Genomic DNA, 25,260 nt, shown 5'->3' with positions numbered 1-25,260 from the left:
GGTACAAAAAATGATAAACTTTGACATTTTTTTTTATATATAATTGTGATTTTAAAATATTTATATATGAATTCAACTTGTGAAAAGATATAGTTCAGTTAGTCAAATAGCAAATAACATCTACTAGCCATCTAGTGGTTAAAGTGATTTTTTTATTTTACAACGGCATTTTCCAAAAAATGGGCAATTTCTTTTACATTAAACCATGTAAAATTATCCATGTCATCCCCATGAATGAAAGTTTGAAATCTGGGTCTTTTACAAAGTCAATTTTACATAAAATTTTGTTTTTTGTAAAAAAGCCGATTTAAATAAATATTTATTTATTTATAGAAAATTAAAAGATATCATAAATCCTCCAAATGTACAATGTTGAGTAAAAACAGTAATAAACCAAGTAAAATTACATTTGTAAAAAAAAAAACTACTATTCTGTTACAAAATGCAGTGTTATTGTTTGGGGTCCCTGGAGACCCCAAAGATAACGAGTGTAGACACAATTTAAGATAATCAGAGCAGACAGTCCACTAATACTCTAATGTGAGTTAGTTGACCTGTAGTTGCAAAGTAACTTATAGTTAACAGAATGTTCAAAAGGGACCAACAAAATAAAATGTTACTACCACCAGCAACAGTTTTTAAATGTTAAATCTAAAATGTTAAATCTATTTTATATAAAAGTTATTTTTATTACAACTCTGGCTGCAACAAGCTATTATAGTGCTGCTTTGCCAAGCTATATATATACACAAACACATAAACAAAAACACTCACCACCTGCTTTATTAAGTACACCTGTTTAACTGCTCGTTAACACAAATATCTAATCCACCACATGGCAGAGACTCAATGTATTTAGGCATGTAGACAAGGGCTGCATCCAAAATCGCATACTCCCCTACTATATAGTAGGGGGAAAACATAATGTGACAAAAGAAGTATGCCCGAATTCATGGTACTCATAAAAAAGTAGGCAAAAAGTACCCGGATGACCTACTACTTCTGGCAAGATTCTGAAGTGTGCAACAATTTACAATTCCCATGAGGCTACAGGAGAGGATCTGTGAATGGCAGTGAAGCGACATAAACTGAAGCTGGTAGGTCACGGGAGAATAAGAACATGGCGAATATAGTACGTCCCGGATAATATTCATACTACTTGCATTTATACTATATAGAACATACTTTTTTAGCGGTTGTGAAGTAATTACTTATGTGATTTCGGATGCAGTCATGGACAAGATGATCTGATGAAGTTCTAACTGAGCATCAGAATCGTGAAGAAAGGTGATTTAAGAGACATTGAATGTGACATGGTTGTTGATATTTCCGAAACTGCTGATCTACTGGGATTTTCACACACAACCATCTCTAAGGTTTACAAAGAATGTTCAAAAAAAGAGAAAATATCCAGTGAGCAGCAGTTCTGTGGGAGAAAATGCCTTGTTGATGTCAGTTCAGAGGAGAATGGCCAGTCTGGTTCGAGCTGATAGAATGGCAACAGTAACTCCAATTACCACTCTTTAAACTGATACAGAAGAGCATCTCTGAATGCACAACACGTCGAACCTTGAAGCAGATGGGCTACAGCTGAATAAGACACATTAGGTAAGTGATACTCCCTTCAGCTAAGAACATTGTATATGTCGAAACCATTGTATATGGGTGGGACAAGACCCACCCACTTTTTAAGACCAATAATATTAGACCCACTCACTTTGGGCCCCAATCGAGCATTGTTTAAACACCACGGCCTACCTGAGTATTGTTGCTGGTGAACTCCAAATGAACTTCGTTTAAGCCTGATTTTGTTCGAAATAACGTGTGTATATACAGGTCCTTCTCAATAAATTAGCATATTGTGATAAAGTTAATTATTTTCCATAATGTAATGATAAAAATTATACTTTCATATATTTTAGATTCATTGCACACCAACTGAAATATTTCAGGTCTTTTATTGTTTAATACTGATGATTTTGGCATACAGCTCATGAAAACCCAAAATTCCTATCTCAAAAAATTTGCATATCCTGAAAAGGGTCTCTAAACGAGCTATTAACCTAATCATCTGAATCAACTAATTAACTCTAAACACCTGCAAAAGATTCCTGAGGCTTTTAAAAACTCCCAGCCTGTTTCATTACTCAAAACCGCAATCATGGGTAAGACTGCCGACCTGACTGCTGTCCAGAAGGCCATCATTGACACCCTCAAGCAAGAGGGTAAGACACAGAAAGACATTTCTGAACAAATAGGCTGTTCCCAGAGTGCTGTATCAAGGCACCTAAGTGGGAAGTCTGTGGGAAGGAAAAAGTGTGGCAAAAAACACTGCAGAACGAGAAGAGGTGACCGGACCCTGAGGAAGATTGTGGAGAAGGACCGATTCCAGACCTTGGGGGACCTGCGGAAGCAGTGGACTGAGTCTGGAGTAGAAACATCCAGAGCCACCGTGCACAGGCGTGTGCAGGAAATGGGCTACAGGTGCCGCATTCCCCAGGACAAGCCACTTTTGAACCAGAAACAGCGGCTTGACTTTTTTTGTATTAAAAACACTTCTTTTATTGGTTGGATGAAATATGCAAATTTTTTGAGATAGGAATTTTGGGTTTTCATGAGCTGTATGCCAAAATCATCAGTATTAAAACAATAAAAGACCTGAAATATTTCAGTTGGTGTGCAATGAATCTAAAATATATGAAAGTTTAATTTTTATCATTACATTATGGAAAATAATGAACTTTATCACAATATGCAAATTTTTTGAGGTCCCCCAAGGTCTGGAATCGGTCCTTCTCCACAATCTTCCTCAGGGTCCGGTCACCTCTTCTCGTTGTGCAGCGTTTTTTGCCACACTTTTTCCTTCCCACAGACTTCCCACTCAGGTGCCTTGATACGGCACTCTGGGAACAGCCTATTTGTTCAGAAATTTCTTTCTGTGTCTTACCACCGTGGCGGCGGTGTTGCAACAATCTATAGAGATATTCTTAATGTTACTCAGAAAACAGGTCACAGGTTTAATTCGTTTGAAGTACTTGTGCTAAATGTTACGCTCTTAGATGTAGGAAAGAAATCCCTATTATCTCTAGCCTTGGCTACTGTATATAGACCTCCAGGGGCCTATGCTGATTTCCTAAAAGAGTTTGCAGACTTTCTCTCAGATCTATTGGTCAATGTCGATAAAGCAATAATTGTTGGAGATTTTAACATACACGTAGATAAACCAAATGATGAGTTAGGGGCTGCGTTTACAGATTTATTAAACTCCTTTGGGGTCAAGCAAAACGTCAGTGGTCCCACTCATCGTCTAAATCATACACTAGATTTAATTATATCATATGGAACCAATCCAACTGATATAAATATTATACCGCAAAGTGATGATGTCACTGATCATTACATGATAACTTGCATAATACGTACTGCTGAAATTTGTCATGTTGCGCCACGTTATCGACCAGGCAGAACAATCCTTCCAACCACTATAGATAGATTCTCAAATAGCTTACCTGATCTATCTCAGCTGCTCAGTGAACCCAAACAAACAGATGAACTAGAGGAAATGACTAGCAGTTTGAGCACCATTTTCTCTAGTACACTAGAAATTGTTGCACCAATTAGATTAAAAAAGGTTAGAGAGAAAACTAAAGCTAAAGCCATGGTACAACAGTGCTACGCATGTTATCAAGAGAGAAACTCGTAACTTAGAGCGTAAATGGAAACAAACTAATTTAGAGGTCTTTAGAATCGCGTGGAAAGACAGTATATCACGTTATAAAAAGGCTCAAAAAGCAGCCAGGGCTGAGCATCTCCGAAAACTAATAGAAAATAACCAAAATAATTCAAGGTTTTTATTCAACACCGTAGCTAGACTAACAAATAAACAAACATCACCAGAGCAAAATATTCCGTTACAGTATAGTAGTAATGATTTTATGAATTTCTTCAATGAGAAAATAGAAAGCATCAGAAACACAATTGTAAATGTACAATCTTTTATGGTGTCTTTAGATTCAGCCTAAATTATCGCCCCTCAAGAACAACAACACCGCTTTACAAATATATCCTATATATTAGGAAGAGCTAAATAAACTTATCATTGCATCTAAACCAACAACATGTTTATTAGATCCAATACCCACTAAACTACTGAAAGAAGTGTTACCTGTAGTGGAAGAGCCTCTTCTCAATATTATTAACTCGTCTTTATCTTTAGGTCATGTTCCAAAAATATTCAAACTGGCAGTAATAAAACCTCTCATTAAGAAACCGCAATTAGATCCAAATAACCCAGCAAATTACAGACCCATTTCAAATCTTCCATTTATGTCTAAAATACTAGAAAAAGTTGTGTCCGCTCACTTGTGCTCTTTCTTGCAAGAAAATGATATCTATGAAAAATTTCAGTCAGGATTCAGACCGCATCATAGCACAGAAACTGCGCTAGTTAAAATTACAAATGATTTACTTTTAGCTTCTGACCAAGGCTGTATCTCAATACTAGTTCTACTTGATCTTAGCGCTGCGTTCGACACTATAGATCAGGGGTTCTCAAAGTTTTCATAGGTGAGGGCCAATTTAGTAACCCAACATTGAACTGAGGGCCGCAAAAGGGACGGGGGAGAAAAAGAAAAAAAACTATATAAATAATAAATAATTATTTATAATTATAATTATTTATAATTATAAATAATAAATAATAAATATAAATAATTTTAATGACCAGATTGCATCTCTACAGTTTACATTTATTGCAATAAACACATTTTAATTCATAACTGAGGCAAAACCTGGCGAGTTTTTTTTAACAGAAACTTTAACAGAAATCATCATTCATATCTATCATTGCCTGTCAGTCGCGTTTCCATTATTACAGATTTTCGCAAATGTTTTGCGCTATTATTATCTTTTTTTTTTTACCGTAACTGAAAAACGAAAAATTAACGGTTGTTGTCTTTTTAAAACGCAAAGTTGAACACCAACATTTTAATTTGAACTGGCAACAGCAACTGCTGCGCAAAAAGTAAATATCGACAGACTTTTTCAGATTTTTGTTTAAATTAGCCTACTTTTTGCCCCTTTATTAAACATTTAAAATATTCACAAATTAATATGGAAAACATGTCGATTTTACTGGTTTTCTAAGGCCAAATTAGAACCTGGAATTTATATTTTTCCCGCAGTGCTGAATGAGAAGAGCCATATAGGCTATAGCCTGTGTTAGTGGAACATCCTGGTTGCGTATGCAACCCACCGTTCCCTGAAGGAGGGAACGGAGGACGTAGTCGACGTCGACTGAATTGGGATCACGCTAGGGAGCCTATCATCTTCGATTACTATTGAACCAGCCAATGGAATTTGGCGTGCGTGATTTGCATCACACACTCTGCCCCCGCGGCGCGGGTATAAATACGGAAGTGGATGCACACACTATTTGCTTTTCGCTGAGGAGCCGAGAGTAACCCCGGGGTCAGCGGTGGTCCAGCGGTAGTGGCAAGGGGACTACGAACGGTGGGTTGCATACGCAACCAGGACGTTCCCTTTCAGTCGATAACTTCAGACGTAGTCGACGTCGACTGAATTGGGATTACCCTTTGAACATGCCACTAACGCTGCCACCTTCCAGTGCCTAAACCAAAGCCACCTGATGCCCCCGCAAATTTAAGGCTGGGAAGGACAGGGCTTAGGCCAGGGAAGTCACTGCTGTTCCTACAGGACCACTGGGAAAGCGTTCCCCGTACATTGGAAGGAAGGGACGCTGCGGAAGCCAAGGGAGGTTACGTGGAGAATACACATATGAACTGGGCGAAAACCGGGCAGTCTAACATATGGAATGTCACTGGGGTGGCTCCAGCCTAGACGGGGGGAGACACACCGGACAGTGACGGCAGAGAGACTCTGCCGAGGGAAGACACGGGCTTGCCGCCGGGAGCCGTATCGTGGAAGAATACACATATGGGGTCGCCGTAGGGACCGCAACATATGGACCCAGCCTAACACAGGTTCCACACTGCTTACGAGTGATAGGCCTAACACCAGACGTTCCGCACGTCCGACGTCGGAGGGGTGTGGAGGAACTCAACAGGGTTCAATTTTAAGGGAACTCAACTGGTGTAGAAAATAGCACGTATGCAGTCCATAGGAGGGGAATGGCGCAGCAAGCCAACAATTGAACCGGGCTCACGGTGAAACTGGCTTCATGAGAAGGGAGCCCACGGGAAGCAGCGGTTCAACTAGGTGTCGTCCAGCCCCAACTCTAGAATCTGTTTAGCAAGGCATATTGTAACACAGGCGGAGCACTTTACACTCATCATAGAGGAGCTCAACACCTAAGTGGACATGTTGCATCTCGGATTTTCACCGAAATGAAGGCAAGCACTAAGTGCAACTTTGCATGGAAACAGCCTTCCCTCTCTGCTGAGTTCCAACAGATATCTGTAGAGCTGGTCTGAGGTCTATGGCTTGCATTCTGTACACGTCCAAGCGAACGGACAGAGAAGCCAGGGCTGGATCTGCCTCCTACAGGGCAGCGCTTGCAGGCTCACCACCTGCTCCTATTACGGGAGAGGTAGGAACCTTGGGCACAATCCGGGCACAATACGGCACAATACGTTGACCGAAAGCGAGCAAGTCCCTACCCTCTAGTAGAGACCACGCGAGCAGGAGAACTGATATAACAGAATTTTTAACTCACTGCCTGCAGTGGCTCAGGGGCGGTCTCTGCAGTGCAGTCGCACCAGGGACAAGGCCCAAGAGGATAAAGAGGGACGCAAGGATTTACAAGACCTTGCTCCTCAGGAACCTGACGATCAGAACGTGCTTCTGCACACTTCTGCAACACGATGAGCGTCGTTTAAACACTGAGGCAACATCATTTTGAGGGTGAAGGAAAACAGCCTACTCCAACCCATTTTGCAGGAAAGAGAGCACTGAAGTGATCGAAAGCTTTCAGGATCTCCTCTGGAGAGAAGACGCATTCAACGACTAGGTTCCACTTCTAAAGGCGTAAGCACGCTATCCATTTCTAGGGGTGCTCGCAGAAGTGATGGTAACTATCACATGTCCCTGTGATAGCCACCTGAACCTCCGCGTTCAGATGACCGCCCGGAATCTCCGGGGGAAGAACGCGGGTGCCCTCTTGCCCCGTCCCTGAAAGAGTTCTCAGGGGAAGTCAGGAAGGCTGTCGATGGGAACCATGTCTAGTTGGGCCAATAAGGGGCAACTATGAAGACCTGTTCCTCTCCTGACTTAGCACGTAGGTGCAAGCGACGGGCGCAAAAAGACAGGAGCATTGCTCAACACAACATCAAACATGAAGATCACTGGGCTTCAGGAGCATTTTCTGCTCAGCACTTGAGTGTGACAAGTTCACTGAGCTTCAGGAGCATTCCTGCTCAACACCTGAGTGTGATAAACTCACTGAGCTTCAGGAGCATTTCTGCTCAACCCTTGAGTGCGAAGAACTTCACTGAGCACCAGGAGCATTTCTGCTCAGCACTGCGTGTGACGAATTCACTGAGCTACATGAGCATTTCTGATCAACACCTGAATGTGATGAACTCACTGAGCTACAGGAGCATTGCTGCTCAACACCTGAGTGCGATGAACTTCACTGAGTTTCAGGAGCATTTCTGCTCAACATGAAGTGTGATGAATTCACTGACTTGAGCAGGCGCAAGGCGACCATGAGTCGCAGTCGCTTTTAAAAGGGTCACTGGGGTTAAACGCATTTCTGCGGGCCCCTGGGGCAGCTGAGAGCCAGTGTTTGTCCTAGGGTAGTCCGCTCGGTTTATACAAACACTGGCAGGAAGACGAAACCGGAGGGGCAACTAAGCGGCCCCGGAATGGTCATGACCCAGCTGGACCCAGGGGATGGAGTCTCCACTTGCCCTGGCCATAACTGTCGTGAGGCCCGATGGCGGCACGATTGAGTAGAGCGGGAAGAGTGGAACAAAGCGTCCTCAGAAGCTTCTGACTCCAAGGAGGAGGTGACGGGTGAGTTGTGACATGCAAGGGAAGCTTGCGCAACGGTCGCAATGTCTAACAACTCGAGGCACGAATGCCCGTGTAGTCGAGGGTCGCCCAGGCCCCCGTTAAAACACGCCCTTTGTACATGGCCCCTCTGTTGAAGAGGATTTGGCAGCAGACCGGGATGAACTATCGTCACACAGGGTGAGCTGCTCTGCCACGGTCACCTCGGGACTCGATCATGAAGCTAGCGCTGAATCGGTCACATATGGAGAAAGCCAAAGGCTGCGACTACCATATACCCCAGGAGACTCTGAAAGTTCTTTCAGTGGGACCCTTTCTCACTTCAACACCAGCTGAACACATTCTCATTGGAGAGACGTGTTAGACCGAGTCCATCTCCAAAACTGAAAAAGAGATACTCAGCCCGTGGGCGAGATTACTCTCTTCCAGTTGACCTGAAGACCCAACGGGCTCTGGAGCACTCGAGGGGAAGGACACCGTACTGATACTCCACCCTTACACGCCACACACAGGATGGCCTGCGGTGCGGAAGGTAGAGATCTAAAGCACATGTCTTTCAGGTCGGAGCTGCAGACCAATCTTGGGCCAAGATGGTCACGACCCACACCTAGTAGCACGAAGAACGAGTTCACAACTGACCTTCGTACCGGCTGGAGGAGCGGCTATATCAAATCCATCGCCAGCAGGATAAGATAAGCACGCACAAGTCAGGATCACTGCTCCGCACTCGGTGCGATGAATATCACTGAATTTTCAGGAGCACGTCTGCTCAACACCTAATGTGATGATTCTCACTGACTTGAGCGGGGTAGCCGAGCCTGGGGTGGGGTAGCAAAGTAGAGATAGTGGTGTTAGTGTGCAGTGCAACACTTACCTGTCTCCACTAGCGGCAGGGGGACGTGAGAAGGCGGATGACCGGGTCCTTGAACGCCCCAAGCTGCCTGCTGGCGACCAAGGGAAGCTGGGGGATGTAAGGCTATTACAGGGTCACACCGCCAGGCTGGTCCACTTGGGACTCAGGAACAGAAAATGTGCTCTTTTTCTGAATATGTGAGTACCGCTGACCCCATTTTTATAGGGGCCAGCGGCGGAACAGACACACACATAACAAAAAACTCCAGCCGGCCCTCCAACCAGCCAGAGGGAGTGGATCGGCGACCACTCCACGAGCAACTCCTCCATCCCTGAGAGCCCGTCCAGGTTCAGCATTTCCTTTCGCGCTGATGCTTACCACCTGGCTTGGCAGCGCCTGGAGCAGGCTGGGCGCCCCTTCCGCGGCCGGCTCCACGCCGGAACCTGGGTGAAGGCTGCTGCGATGGTCCGGCGGGAGCTGAGGCGGATGCGGGCGGACGCCCTCGGCGACGAACAGGCGGAGGATCTGACCTCGGCGGGCGGGTGATGGCAGCAGCGTCCCTCCGAGGCAGTATGTGCCGGATGGCCTCCGTCTGTTTCTGAGCTGTAGAGAACTGTTGGGCAAAGTTCTCCACAGCGTCGCCGAATAACCCAACCTGGGAAATGGGAGAGTCCAGGAACCGAACCTTGTCCGCTTCACTCATATCGGCCAGGTTGAGCCAGAGATGGCGCTCCTGGACCACAGGTGTGGACATCACCGAACCGACCGCGCGAGCTGCAACCTTCGTCGCCCGGAGGGCGAGGTCAGTTGCAGTGCGGAGCTCACCCATGAGCTCACGGTCCGAACTACCCTCGTGCATGTTCATGAGTGCCTGGGCCTGGTGGACCTGGAGCAACGCCATGGCATGCAAGGAGGAAGCGGCTTGCCCACAAGCTTTGTAAGCCTTGCCCGTAAGAGAAGCCTTGCCCGTAAGAGAACGAGAACTTACAGGCTTTAGAGGGGTGACGAGGATCACCTCTCCAGGAAGCGGCCGCCGTTGGGCATAACTGCATCGCAACGGCCCGCTCCACCAGAGGGATAGCCTCGTAACCCTTCACCGTTCCCCCATCAAGGGTAGTGAGGGGGGAGGAGCTACTCAGGCGGTTTCTGGCAGAGAAAGGTGCCATCCATGCCCTCGTAAGCTCCTCATGCACTTCAGGAAAGAAAGGAACCGGGGCGGCGGACTGAGAACCAGTACGGCCCGCCCCAATATACCAATCATCCAACCAAGACGGCTCGGGACACGGTGGAGGGTTCCACACGAGCCCTACCGCCTCGGCGGCCTTTTTCAGCATAGCTGACATTTCTGGATCTGGCTCGGGCAACACTGGTCTCCCGGAGGGAGGCAGTGCAGCAGAGTCGTCATCTCCAGAGTTCAGCTCCCCCTCCGATGCTGCGATTGACATCGTATCCCCTGGAGGGGCCCCAAATGACACGGCTGGCCTGTCCATTACAGAGGGACCAGCGGGATCAATGGGGAGCTCCACCAGTTGCGGTGTGAAAGAGGAGTGAGGGACCCACGGGGCCTGGCCGGGCGGATTACCCCTCACTGTGATCCTCAGATCACCCAGCTTGGACGGCACCCCAGTCTTTCTCTGGGAAGGTAACCCAGAGGAAGAACAAGGGTGGGGCCCAGAGGTGGGGACTGCACCAACGCTTTTGACAAAGGCGAGTCTAGATCTCAACACCGAGATGGCCATGTTCCCGCAGTGGGAACATGACTCATCCACGAAAGCTGCCTCGGCATGCTGTAAGCCCAAACATGCGACACAACTTTCGTGACCGTCAGAGGGGGATAGTGCCAGACCGCACCCAGAAACGCACGGATGGAATAGCATCTTGAAAAAGACGCACTCACACCCGTGTTGCTCTTTTAGGAAATATGACCGTCACCAGTGCTGGAGCACACAGGGAATGACCGCGGCAAACACTGAATAGTCTTTCCACCAACAGTGAAGCACTCACTTCTCGCCCTCTAACCAACCATCAACACACAAACAAACAATAGAAACCTGATGCTGTTAAAACAGCAGTTGAGAGCTGAGAAGCTCGCGATCACCGCTGCACCACGCTGTAGAACACCAACACTGGAGAGGTCTTCCCGTAAGAACAACGACACACTCGCTCGTTGAATACAGCAGCACTCTTCAGAGACATCAAAGACGAACGGCTCCGAAGCGAAAGGCAACTAGTGTGCATCCACTTCCGTATTTATACCCGCGCCGCGGGGGCGGAGTGTGTGATGCAAATCACGCACGCCAAATTCCATTGGCTCGTTCAATAGTAATCGAAGATGATAGGCTCCCTAGCGTGATCCCAATTCAGTCGACGTCGACTACGTCTGACGTTATCGACTGAAAGGGAACCACAGCCCACAGAAAGGTGATTTATAGGTGAGTTATAGGCGAATGATAATAAATGTGTCTGAAAAAACAGCGAGGCATTTTAATTGTTTATTAATTATTGTTTTCTAAGTGTCGGCTAAAAACATATCTCTATCTCCGCTGTTAAGCAGATGCGCTTTTAGAGAGAAATGCACCTTTCACACGGATTACATAATCAGAAGGTATTGCTTTCGATTCGAATTTGTTTAAAAGTGGACATTTCAAGCTTTCGCCTACATAGGTTATATTGTTTCTGTTCTCGCGCTCCAGTTCACGGAGATCATGGAAGCGCGTAGGATAGCTACTGATTGTTTTATTTTATTTTACAAAAGCACAATGTTTTCTTGTTATTATGAGTTTACACAAATAAAAGTAGTTGCGAATAATGTATTATTATTTTCTGTATGACCAGAAATGATAGAGTATTTTAAGTTGTTTCCAGTGTTGATAGGAAAATGCAAGTGTTCGCGCCAGAGAAAAATTTGAAAGTTAATGGAAGCGCGGCTATTAATAAGCTTGTCATTAAGTCACACTGAATATTGATTACTTGGTCAACATACCCTTTTAAATTGCAATGGGATTTGCGGTGCTGTTTTCGGCCGCTAAACACCACTAAAAGGATAGATTAATTTTTTCAAAGCAATGTACAGTTTTAACAGTTTTACAGATGTTTTTCAGATGTTATCGCAGGCCGCCAGAAATGTTTCCACGGGCCGCCATTGGCCTGTGGGCCGCACTTTGAGAACCTATGCTATAGATCATAAAATACTCTTGGATCGACTACAAAACTACACTGGAGTTCAGGGATAGGCATTAAGCTGGTTTAAATCGTACTTATCAGACCGTTATCATTTTGTCTGTTTAAATGGGGTAAAATCGAAGATAACGTCAGTAGACTATGGAGTGCCGCAAGGATCGGTGTTAGGCCCTCTGCTATTCTCAATATATATGCTGCCACTTGGTAATATTATAAGAAAACATGGAATTCATTTCCACTGTTATGCTGATGACACTCAATTATATATTTCATCACGACCAGATGAAAACACTAACTCATCTAAATTGACAGAGTGTCTAAATGATATAAAATGCTGGATGACGTGTAATTTCCTGCTATTAAATTCAGATAAAACGGAGGTATTACTTATTGGTCCAAAAAACTACCCACAAAACCTTGTACAATACAACTTTAATTTAGAAGGATGTCCTGTTACTTTATCCACTACAGTAAAAGACCTGGGTGTTATACTAGACCGCAACTTGTCTTTCGAAAATCATATTTCATATGTTACAAGAACAGCCTTTTTCCACCTTAGAAACTTTGCTAAGCTACGTAACATGCTATCTGTTTCTGATGCAGAAAAGTTAGTTCATGCATTCATGACCTCGAGACTAGATTACTGTAATGCTTTATTAGCTGGCTGTCCTGCATCCTCAATAAACAAGCTACAGTTAGTGCAAAATGCAGCTGCTAGAGTTCTTACTAGGTCAAGAAAATATGATCATATAAGACCTATTTTATCATCTATACACTGGTTACCTATTAAGCTCCGTATCAATTACAAAGTACTATTACTGACCTATAAAGGACCTATAAAGCCCTAAATGGTTTAGCTCCTGTGTATTTAATGGACCTTCTATCGCCCTACAATCCATCGCGTTCTTTAAGATCACTAAATTCGAGGCTTCTGGTCATTCCTAGGATATCTAAGTCCACTAGAGGAGGGAGGGCGTTCTCGCATTTAGCTCCTAAACTCTGGAATAGCCTTCCTGATATTGTTCGAGGCTCAGACTCGCTGTCCCAGTTTAAAACTAGATTAAAGACACATCTCTTTAGCCAAGCATTCACATAATGCTTACCTTTTATACCACTGTTGAATCAGATCGAATGCATTAATATTCTGAACAGCAGCTATGCTAATTATCTCCCATCTGCTTTTCTGCTGTTATCTCGGGACGCTAGTCCCGAGGTAAATAGCGTTCGTCAGCTCCGGTTTGTATCCAGCCTCTCACGGAGACCTCAGATGCCCCAACACCTGCGATAAGATGACTAAACGCCTGTGAAGAGACGACTCGACGCCTGTGAAGAGACGACTCAACGCCGGCGATATGTTATGCCCTAAATTACTACATGATTAACTAACTGTATTTTTTCTATGTACATTTCTGAAATGCACATTCTGTAAAGCTGCTTTGAAACAATAAGTATTGTGAAAAGCGCTATACAAATAAATTTGAATTGAATTGAATTGAATTACCCTCTTGCTTGAGGGTGTCAATGATGGCCTTCTGGACAGCAGTCAGGTCGGCAGTCTTACCCATGATTAAGGTTTTGAGTAATGAAAATGGCTGGGAGTTTTTAAAAGTCTCAGGAATCTTTTGCAGGTGTTTAGAGTTAATTAGTTGATTCAGATGATTAGTTTAATAGATCGTTTAGAGAACCTTTTCATGATATGCTAATTTTTTGAGATAGGAATTTTGGGTTTTCATGAGCTGTATGCCAAAATCATCAGTATTAAAACAATAAAGACCTGAAATATTTCAGTTGGTGTGCAATGAATCTAAAATATATGAAAGTTTAATTTTTATCATTACATTATGGAAAATAATGAACTTTATCACAATATGCTAATTTTTTGAGAAGGACCTGTATATATATATATATATATATATATATATATATATATATATATATATATACTCACCTAAAGGATTATTAGGAACACCTGTTTAATTTCTCAATAATTTCAATTATCTAATCAACCAATCACATGGCAGTTGCTGCAATGCATTTAGGGGTGTGGTCCTGGTCAAGACAATCTCCTGACCTCACTGAATGTCAGAATGGGAAAGAAAGGTGATTTAAGCAATTTTGAACATGGCATGGTTGTTGGTGCCAGACGGGCCGATCTGAGTATTTCACAATCTGCTTAGTTTTGGGATTTTCACACACAACCATTTCTAGGGTTTACAAAGAATGGTGTGAAAAGGGAAAAACATCCAGTATGCGGCAGTCCTGCGGGCGAAAATGCCTTGTTGATGCTAGAGGTCAGAGGAGAATGGGCTGACTGATTCAAGCTGATAGAAGAGCAACTTTGACTGAAATAACCACTCGTTACAACCGAGGTATGCAGCAAAGCATTTGTGAAGCCTCAACACGCACAACCTTGAGGCGGATGGGCTAAAACAGCAGAAGACCCCACCGGGTACCACTCATCTCCACTACAAATAGGAAAAAGAGGCTACAATTTGCAAGAGCTCACCAAAATTGGACTGGTCTGATGAGTCTCGATTTATGTTGAGACATTCAGATGGTAGAGTCAGAATTTGGCGTAAACAGAATGAGTACATGGATCCATCATGCCTTGTTACCACTGTGCAGGCTGGTGGTGGTGGTATAATGGTGTGGGGGATGTTTTCTTGGCACACTTTAGGCCCCTTAGTGCCAATTGGGCATCGTTTAAATGCCACGGCCTACCTGAGCATTGTTTCTGACCATGTCCATCCCTTTATGTACCCATCCTCTGATGGCTACTTCCAGCAGGATAATGCATCATGTCACAAAGCTCGAATCATTTCAAATTGGTTTCTTGAACATGACAATGAGTTCACTGTACTAAAATGGCCCCCACAGTCACCAGATCTCAATGCCTGGATGTGCATCCCACAAATCTCCATCAACTGCAAGATGCTTCTAAGAACCCCTAAGTTTGTGCCAGGCTGCAGCCTTGTCTTTCCATTCATCAAAGGTCCTTAAACTGGTTCTCTTATCAAGACAACTTCAGCAAAGATCAGCTGGCTACATGCTCTGAGTAGTAAAGGGTGTCCAACCCAATACAAGCAGGGTATACCTAATAAAGTGGCTGGTGAGTGTATATGCTCCTAGTTAATGGACCGCAAAAAAGGGGGTGATACAGAACCAAACCTTCCCTCCCCAGGCCTGAACATGTACTACCTTTTGCCTGACTGCACAACATTTCACGAGATGTTAAGCATGTTAAAGGTCCCAAAGCACCCAGATCTTCATAAAGAGAAATGAATTAATCAATAATAATCCTTAAGAAAACAATAGGGACCATGGCACCTTCAGTGCTTTGGCCCTAATAATTTATACACAAGATGACTTGCCGTTGTACCCCTTCAGCTTGTTCCTTAGTAAATCCTTTTGTTAAATCTGCAGCGGAGTCCTGTTTCTGTGCCTCATGTTGGGTTTGGGATCCAGGGTCTGTTCCATTAGATGACTTTCTGCAGTATGCAGTGCTGTTCCCTGCCGAAGTACCATTCCTCAGCAAGGCTTCCAACAACACTGCCAACAAAACAAAATAAGGCTGAATAGCAGATTTGACTGGGAAATTAAAATCCAATTTATGAATAAGCTAAATGGAGATGAATCTAAATGAATCTTAATGTCCCTTAAATTAATCTACAGAGAGAAAGGAAAATTTTTTGTTGTTGGTATAATTAAAATGTCTTATTACATTAGACTTAGAGTTGACAGTCCTCTTTCATGATGGTGTTGATTAGCTATTCAGCTTTGAATCACAGGAATAAATAACATTGTAAATCCAAATAGAAAGCATTATTTTACAACATTAAATGATATTTTAAATTGAAAATATTTCACAATATTACTGTGTTAACTGTATTTTTATGTAATGCAGCCTTGGTGAGCAGAAGAGACTTCTTTCAAAAACATTCAAAATAATCGTCACTACCTTTGACCAGTAGTGTATGTATTTTTAGCACTAGTTGTCACTGATCCATACACTCTCAGGCTCTTTCAGGGCATGCTAAATATAACAATTTATATCAAAATATAGCCTTAAAAAAAGCTTTAAAAGAAAGAAGCCTCTGTCTGATGGCTGCTTCAGCAATGGTAGGAAACAATGCAAAAACAACACAACAAACAAGCAATGCATTCTAGCTGAGTCACAAGCAAATAAATAAAACAAAATAAAATAAAAACAAATAAAGCCAAAGTAGCCTAATCTTTGATTATTATTTTCTTGATAATATTATATTAAAAAATTATATTATTGTTTGAGTTTTTTGTAAGTGCACATGAAGTAAAAACAAGATGAAAATGTTTTACATTTTGATAACATTTAGTTTTAATCTCTGACCTATTTAATACCTAATTAATGTAAGTCTTTTTCAAAGAAACCTTGTTTGATCATAATATGTCTCATGCTCAAACATTAAAGTAGCCTAAAAAAATAATTCTTCTGTTTATCAGTTTGTAGCAGTAAATGAAGAGATGTCTTATCGATCAAAAGTTCAGTATGGCGTACCACAAGGCTCAGTACTAGGGACGTTGCGGTTCACTCTGTACATGCTACCCTTAGGAGATATCATTAGGAAGCATGGCATTAGTTTTCACTGTTATGCTGATGATATTCAGCTCTATATTTCTTCACGTCCAGACGAAACTTACCAATTCACAAAATTAACGGAATGCATAGCTGATATAAAAAAATGGATGACTAGTAATTTCCTACTACTTAATTCTGAAAAAAGCAGAGATTCTAATTATTGGACAAAAAACGTCCTTGCATACTAACCTAGAATACTGTCTAACACTTGATGGCTGCTCTGTCAAGTCTTCGTCGTCTGTTAGGAACCTGGGTGTGCTCTTTGATACCAATCTTTCATTTGAAAGTCACGTGTCTAGTATCTCTAAAACCACATTTTTCCATCTTAAAAATAAATCTAAATTGTGTCATATGCTCTCAATGACAAATGCAGAACAGTTAGTTCAAGCGTTCATGACATCAAGGCTAGATTATTGTATTGCTATTATGGGTGGTTGCCCTGCACGCTTAACCCTCTGGGGTCGGCAAACGCGCCGGCGCGTTTTGCTCGATTTTTTTCACATAGCAGCAAAATAGACTTAAAATACTCTGTCATTTTTAGTCATATAGACTTAATGTCTACTTTTGTCCACTTACAATCGAAATGAAACATTGTGCTTTTGTAAAATAAAGAAAATAAAAAGGGTGTGCTTTCTGCCTTTTCCGTCTCTGTGAACTTTTTTTCTGGACCACGTCTCTAAACTTAAACAAAACTCAGCGAATACTATTCACCCAGGCATGAGCAATATATCTTTATAATCATTTAAGTATGTACTTTTAAATTATCTATCAAAACTAAAACAAATATTCTCTTTTTATGTAATCTATATAAAAAGAGAGAGATATCAGTCGTTCTCATTTCAGCTCATTATAGCTCATTATCTGTATTGTCTGTAAACCGCAAAAAGACTGGCGTGTCTGTGTGTGAATGAATGAACGGCACAGATGCACACTGTTGTTCACTATGTTACAGACGAAATATGAAAGACAACATTTCGTTGAGTAGTTTTAGATTTAGATTAAACAGTTTTCAGTGTAAAATAGACATCAAATAAGCTTTTGTTAGCCAGTTTCTGCTCATATGTTAAATATATGTTTTGTCAAAAATGAACTCATCACCTAAGATGTTATTATAGTGTTTGTTCCAATGTAGGCTTTATCAAACTAATGAACTCTTAACTTTGAAATATGTATGATAAAATGTATCCTTATACTAAGAAAGATTACACTTGAAATATTGTTAAAATTTTAATTGTTGTTGATTTACATGTGAACACTTTTTAATAAAATAGCAAAAAATATATTTACAAGGTAGATGTAAAAAAATCTTAATAGGCAATATAAGCCTTCTCATTAAATTATTTATTAGGGGTGTGAAGCTACACTGGTCTCAAGGTTCGATTACGATTATCATGTCATCGATTCAGTTCAATTCGATATCTCGATGCATTACGATCCTCAATTTTCAATTTTACTTAAAAAGTGATGTGCGTGTGCGCACGTTCGCCTGTTCGGGAAGTCGCAGTGACAGAAACAGTGACATTCCAGTTTAAGTTTCAAGGGAGTAGTCTGTTTATGCCATTAAGAAAATAAAATTCTGTCAAATCAATTTTGTTTCAAAGAAATGTTCATTTAAAAGCAGCGCTCATTCATCAGTGTATAATGTTACCCTAGAGATGCGAGCATCAACCGTCGCCGAGTCCGCTGTTGAAGGTGCTGTTGACGATCATCCATTTATAATCACGAGTAACACAGAATAATTGTAATTTGACCATTGGGTGTAGATACTTAAATCAGAGAAAATTATTGGGGCGGGTGGATGATTTGTTTTTGGCTGCGGATTCGGGTGACGTTGGAGCTCATCCGCTTACTCTAAAGCAGTCAGACTCTGCCAGGCATCAACAGCTCGTGGTGAAAACGGCTAACGTGGTTTATCAAGTTAGTGTATACCTCCTGCATATTCTATTTGTGTGTGACATGATTTATACACAGCGCATGTCTTCTTCAGGTCATGCTTACCAGGTTGTTCATTAAAGCCGAAATGTGCCCAGATGTAGGCTTTTAAAGTAGTTGGAGCATTTTTAATTACTTGCACTCGCGTCTCCCCTCCCTCTCCCATTGTATGCTACCACGAAAAAGCACATATGCGATAAATGACGTCAGAAAAGAGTCAGTACATTATAATCAGTTATGGTCTATTCCTGAACCGATACCGAAACGTCCTCGTCTGCATCGCGATGCATCATAGAAACGATTAATTTCGACACCCCTATTATTTATTATTGTTTTTTATTAGTGACACATTTGGGGACAGGATATATTCCAAAACTTTCTGAAAATACAGTATGAGAATTAACTGCACAATTACTAGAAATGTTTACCTTGGATATCATACAATTTGCATGTATAAAAAATTTGTGGAAAAAGAATTCTTTTTTTCAAGATGTTTCCAACTCTAACTTTGAACCAATTCTTTAGAATGGCCCATTTAGCCTTTTTGAACAGGATTTGTTTCAGGACACGACTATGTACTTTTGACTTTCATTTATATGTGTATATAAATATTTAAGTATAAATATATTTCATAATATATATATATATATTTCTTTTTTTTTGTCCTCGCATTCTTTCTTGAGTGACACACCTGAATGAAAGGCTCATTATGCGGCTCATTATGCGGGTCATTGTCTTCTCCGGTGTGAATCAAAGCATTATTCATGATCCTTCACGCCCCCACGCATATTTCCTTTCCAAACAAAAGGTGTTTAACAAAATTTAAATCAATGTATTGTTTTATGTGAATGATAAGGCTGGGTGATTTTCAGATCATTTTGAAGCAAAAACCTCTAGGCGACAACATCCATTAGTCAAAAGTATAGTGGACACATATTTAGTATGTGTTTTGTGGCCTTATTTCAGAAACTTTACTTTTTTTTTTCAATAACCATTCTTAAAGGGTTACTTCAGGATTTAGCATTAAGATTTGTATTAGTAGAAAACCAGTAGTATTTTCGAATTACCTTGCTTCCCCCCCTCATTTCCCCCTGATATGAGAGATTTATGTATTTTTAGTCTGGAAAAAATCCTCCGATGACGCAAAAATCGTCATTTTGCGTCATCGGAGGATTTTTGGGCCAGAGGCTTAAAACTACAGCCAGTACTAGTAGCTAGTTCCGCATGTTTTCACTACGCCCATATGGGGCGGGATCTCACTCACAGAAAGTAAGATATTGTCAGCCATCTTTCTGTAGAAGCTAAGCTAACAGGCTCTTGCTCTGTGTATAAAGTTTGTATAGTGGGCTAATCACGATAGCGGAAGGTAACGTTAGTTTAGAAGTTGAAATGACAGAAGGGGATTTCGAAGATCAGTTGCGCGAATCTGATGCTCGCGGCTACCTGTACGAGCCGCAATACAGCGATGAACAGTTGCGGGAGATGGAGGAACAAGATGCGGCCGGAGCAGCTGCTGCAGCAGGGGAGCAAGACCTGACTCGAGCCCGGCCAGACTCCAGCTGGGGCGGACTGGAGCTGTCAGTGCTCACGCTGTGCGCCTATGGAAACAGATAGAGAGTCCTATTGCTGTCGCGAATTTCAACGATCCCATTTTCTTCTGGACGAGATAAATTGGAAACGCCAGCCAAAGCCCGCAGGGACAAACGGACGGCTTAGTGTAAAGTGAGTAACGTTATTTGGTTTGTTTTTCTTTTTTTTACCAAGACGTAATGTACAGAGTTTGGACACCCGGCATTATCACAATGTTCTTCCCTCGTAACGTTAGTCAGCTGAGCTATTGTTGTTATATTTACATCTATGATAGTATACTGTGTGCAAATAGTTCGCATTGCTAACGTTGTGCTTACTGTTTTGCAGACAATATCGCCTAACAGCCTATCGTCACTTTATGGAATGGTTCCAGCAAGGCGAGCGACTTGGTAAAGACTATCGTCTCGTTTTGCCCACCTGTGTTGTCCAGGACATCAGACGGAAATATCCAGCTCCTGACTGACAATACTGTGAATGAATATAAGGAAACAGCCGAAGCTCTGGAAGAGCTTTGAGTGTAAAAGTGTTAATATTAATTTTAAGTTAATATAAAAGTTATAACTCCCATCGGTTGTGGTTCTTTTTATAAACCTTTAAACCTTTACTGTTACTAGAGTATGTATTAGCCTAGAGAATGTGTGGAGAAATTTTTCGGATACTGCCGCCTGTAACCGGTAGGCGTGGTTTGGGAGTGGCCTGGCCTCGTAAGGGCAGCAAAGCAAGTGCATTCTGGGAGTTGTTGTCTTTCAGCCACATGAGTAAAAAATACATTTTCTGCCTTTTCTCAGTCTAGAATGCTTCAATTTAAAAAATAATTTCACATTTCTACTATATAAATGATCACTATTAAATACACATTCATGTTCCCAGAGCTGAAGTATCCCTTTAAACAATATTCTCTCAAAAATACAGACATGTACATACATGTTGCTCACATATTATGGTAGCCCTGTTTGTGGTGAATAGTGTAATTATACCTTTGGGTAACACTTTATTTCGATAGTCCACTTTAGACATTCTACTAACTATAAGTAACTTTGTTGTTACATGTCAACTAACTGTCATCAGAGGATTAGTAGACTATCTCCTTAATATTTGCTAACACTTTATTTTGTTGGTCCCCCAACAGACATTCTATTGACTATGAATAACTTGGCAACTACAAGTCAACTTATTCTCCTAATCCGAACCCTAACACCTAACCCTAACCTAACCTAACAGTCTACTGACAGTCTACTACAGTCTATGAATACTCTGAGAGTTAGTTGACATGTAGTTGAAAAGTTACTTATAGTTAGTAGTATGTCTAAAGAGGACTATCGAAATAAAGTGTAACCCACCTTTGCCATTAATATGTTTATAAGCAACTGAAAAAGTAAAAATGTCAGTGCATGTCTAAACATCAAGGGCCCCAAAAACACAACTACAAGCTGGTCCAAAACGCAGCAGCTATAGTTCTTACCAGAACCAGGAAGTATGACCATATTATCCCGGTTCTGTCAACACTGCATTGGCTCCCTATTAAACATCATATAGCCTACATTTAAAAAAAAATTGCTGATTACTTACAAAGCACTAAATGGTTTAGCTCCCCAGTACTTGAGCGAGCTCTTAACGCATTATAGTCCGTCACGTCTATTGCCATCTCAAAATATGTTTTTTATGTTTCCACTGTTCGATCGCACCCGCGCCTTACTCACACACAACATATTCCAGCATTGCAATCTTGACATTGCAGCCTGTTCAATATAGCCATAATAAAATATAATAATAAAATAGTCAACCTAACATATACAAATTACACTGCTCTTTTAAAATTAATATCTTTTAAAATCTTTAAAAAAAAAAAATTCTTGTGATGGTTAATGGTTAACCGGTTAATTAGCATCCCTGTATATATAGCAAGATCAAATTAGTGCAGACTCAACTTTGTGTTGCAATCGCGTCAAGGATCAGCCAGTGCACGTGCATCATCAAAAGTGATTGTTAGAAAAGTGCTGAGCTGAATTTTTGTGCCATCTGTGCACAACAGTGTTTTGAATGAGAATAAAGTCAAATTATATGGTCCATATCAACTTATATGGTCCAAATGTTGATGACCCTTCCTTTTTTCATTCCTTCTTCACCTCACTGTCTGAGTATACAGATAGTGTATTGATTATTGGAGGGGACTTCAACATGGTAATGGACCCCACAGTTGACAGGCTTAGTAATGCAGGTAACTATTGAAACTGGCAATCTGTTAATACAGATAAAAAATACATGGAGGACCTGGGACTATGTGACGTCTGGCGTTCTTACCACCCCAATCTTAAAGAATATACTTTGTTTTCTTCAGGTCATCATTCATACTCTAGATTAGATTACTTCCTAGTTAGCAACTCTTTAGTAAGTGAGTTATCTGATATTCAAATTCACCCAATTAGACCGTGAGTGACAAAATGCAAATATGTCAGAATTAGAATTAAGAATTAAATCACTAAGGGACATCTACAATACATCACCGGAAGAACAGACGCTTAAGCAAATAAGGAAAGCTAAACTTGAATTAAATGAAATAATCAATAAGAAAACACAGTTTATGGTACAACGGTTACACTTGGAGCAGTTCGAACATAGCAACAAATCTGGAAAATTTTTAGCTAACCAATTAAAAACTAATAAAGAAAAATCAACAATTAATTCAGTTAAAGACTCAGCAGGTAATATCATACATGAGCCCAATGCAATAAATGACACTTTTAGAAACTTCTATAGAACTCTATTTCTATCCCAACTAGATCCATAAGACAGCGACATCCAGAAATTCTTGGACAACATAAACCTTTCAAAATTAAATGAAGAACAAGTCATGGCCTTAGATTCTCCCCTTACAGTGGCAGAGCTACATGAAATCCTTAAACATATGTCTTGCAATAAAGCTCCCGGACCAGATGGCTTCCCAATAGAATTTTATAAAGAATTTTGGACAATTCTGGCACCAACTTTTTTCAAAATGGTCACACAAATTAAAGAAGAAAACTATTTAACATCAACCATGAACTCTGCAAACATTATCGTACTGTTAAAAACAGGCAAAGATCCCACACTACCATCTAGCTATGGTATCATAGATATAAATATCATTGATAAATGTTGACTTTAAAATAATCTGTAAAACTTTAGCAGGAAGGTTAGAGAAAATAACTCCTTTTATAATTCACCCTGATCAAACGGGTTTTATAAAAGGCAGACATTCCTTTACAAATATGCGTAGATTTATTAATTTAATAGATTATTTCAACATTAATAATTTAGAAACAATTATAGTATCTCTGGATGCGGAAAAAGCCTTTGACAGAGTTAATTGGAAATTTCTATTAGCTACTTTAAGTAAATTCGGCTTTGGATCAACCTTTACTAACTGGATTAAGATCTTATATAAATCCCCTAATGCAAGAGTTAGGACAAATGATCAAACCTCTCCTAGCTTCAATCTGCAGAGAGGCACTAGGCAGGGATGCCCTCTTTCCCCGTCGCTTTTTGCCATCTATAGAACCCTTAGCAATGGCAATCAGGCAAAATCAGCATATTAAAGGTGTTTGGTCCTTAAAGAATGAACATAAGATAAGTCTTTATGCCGACGACGTTTTATTATTTCTTCAGAACTCACGTACATCTTTCTCTGAAACAATTCATTAATCAATAAGTTCTCATCTTTGTCCGATTATTCTATTAACTGGTCAAAGATCACAGTCCTACCGATCAACTGTAGGTTTCAAGGGCCATCCAGTATAGCATTACAGTCAGGTAATATAAGATGTCTTGGCATAAACATCTCTTCCAGATTGTCAGATTTATTAAAGTTAAATCACACTCAACTACTGAAGACCATAGAAGACGATCTTGCTCGGTGGAAATCTTTACCCATCTCACTCATGGGTAGAGTTGCCACCATAAAAATGATGATCTTGCCTAAAATCAATTACTTGTTTTCTATGCTTCCTTCGAAACCTCCCTATACGTGGTTTAGATTACTAGAATAAAACATTTCTCAATTTCTTTGGAAGAATAAACCCTCTCGAATCAGTCTGAAAACTCTACAGAAAACTAAAGACAGGGGTGGACTAGACATCCCTAATTTCCATCATTACTTCTTAGCAAATACGCTACAGTATATTTCTAAATGGCATATGACTGACAGCTTAAATCTACAAATATTTGCACGCAGTGCGCAAGTAATACAGCAGATGATTACATGCATGCCTTGTGGCTTTGTACCCCAGTCCAAAGATTCTGGACTAAGGTTTGTGAGGACTTATCAATTTGGCTTAAGTGTAATATACCTACTTGCCCAAAACTATGTATATTAGGGGATTTAAATGATATCAATATGGAGATCGACAAAGCATGGTCCTCACCACACTATCTGTTGCAAAGAAAACTATCCTTTTGAATTGGAAAACTAAAAATAATTTTAGTATTAACCAGTATAGAAATCTCCTGTTGGATCATATCAGTGTGGAGTCCATGCTTGCTTTTAACAAACTTCGATTGGCTGACTTTGATTCTCTCTGGGCCCCGCTGATTAATTATGTCACTTAGTGGGAGGGAAGGGATATGTGTTCTGCCTTACTGGGGGATATGGGGATCTGCGGTACGATCAGCGCAAGCCTGTAACCAGTCTGTGCCCCTGCCCAGCAGTCTGCAGTTAGCATAAGCCCCTGACAAGTCTGTGCCCCTGCCCAGCAATCTGCAGTTAGCACAAGTCCGTTACCAAGCTGTGGACCAGTCCAGTGGCCTACATTCAAGACAAGCTAACTCTCAGTCTGGGTTCTAGTTTAGCGGCCTGCAGTAAGCATAATCCCGTTACCAGTCTGTGTCCTAGCTTAGCGGCATGCAGTTAGCCCAATCTAGTTGCCAGTCTGCAAAGCACACATGGCCATCACCACACTATTTGTCGCAAAGAAAACTATCCTCTTGCCAACTCATAATTTGTGGAAAAGTCTGGCATCCAACAACTAGCCTAAGCCAGCTCACAGTCTGGCATTCAACAACCGACCCAAGCCGGTTCACAGTCTGTGGACCAGTCTGGCACTCAACAACCAGCTCAAGCCAG

The 25,260-nt window shown here is 41.3% G+C and overlaps 1 protein-coding gene across 1 annotated transcript in view; it reads right to left on the bottom strand.

The window, feature by feature from the left end:
* Positions 1–25,260, bottom strand: part of dnajb14 (DnaJ heat shock protein family (Hsp40) member B14) — a 198,783-nt gene that overhangs the window by 120,886 nt on the left and 52,637 nt on the right. Inside the window, exon 2 of the mRNA XM_077232367.1 lies at positions 15,397–15,574. Coding sequence (XP_077088482.1) covers positions 15,397–15,574 — 178 coding nt within the window. The remainder of the gene's footprint in view (positions 1–15,396; positions 15,575–25,260) is intronic.

The sequence above is a fragment of the Siphateles boraxobius genome, unplaced genomic scaffold (genome assembly GCF_051911475.1).
Source record: "Siphateles boraxobius isolate OS27281-9 unplaced genomic scaffold, OSU_SipBor_1 17, whole genome shotgun sequence".
Taxonomy (NCBI): domain Eukaryota; kingdom Metazoa; phylum Chordata; class Actinopteri; order Cypriniformes; family Leuciscidae; genus Siphateles; species Siphateles boraxobius.
Note: the sequence above shows the minus strand (reverse complement) of the source record. Positions and strands in the feature narration are given on the sequence as shown.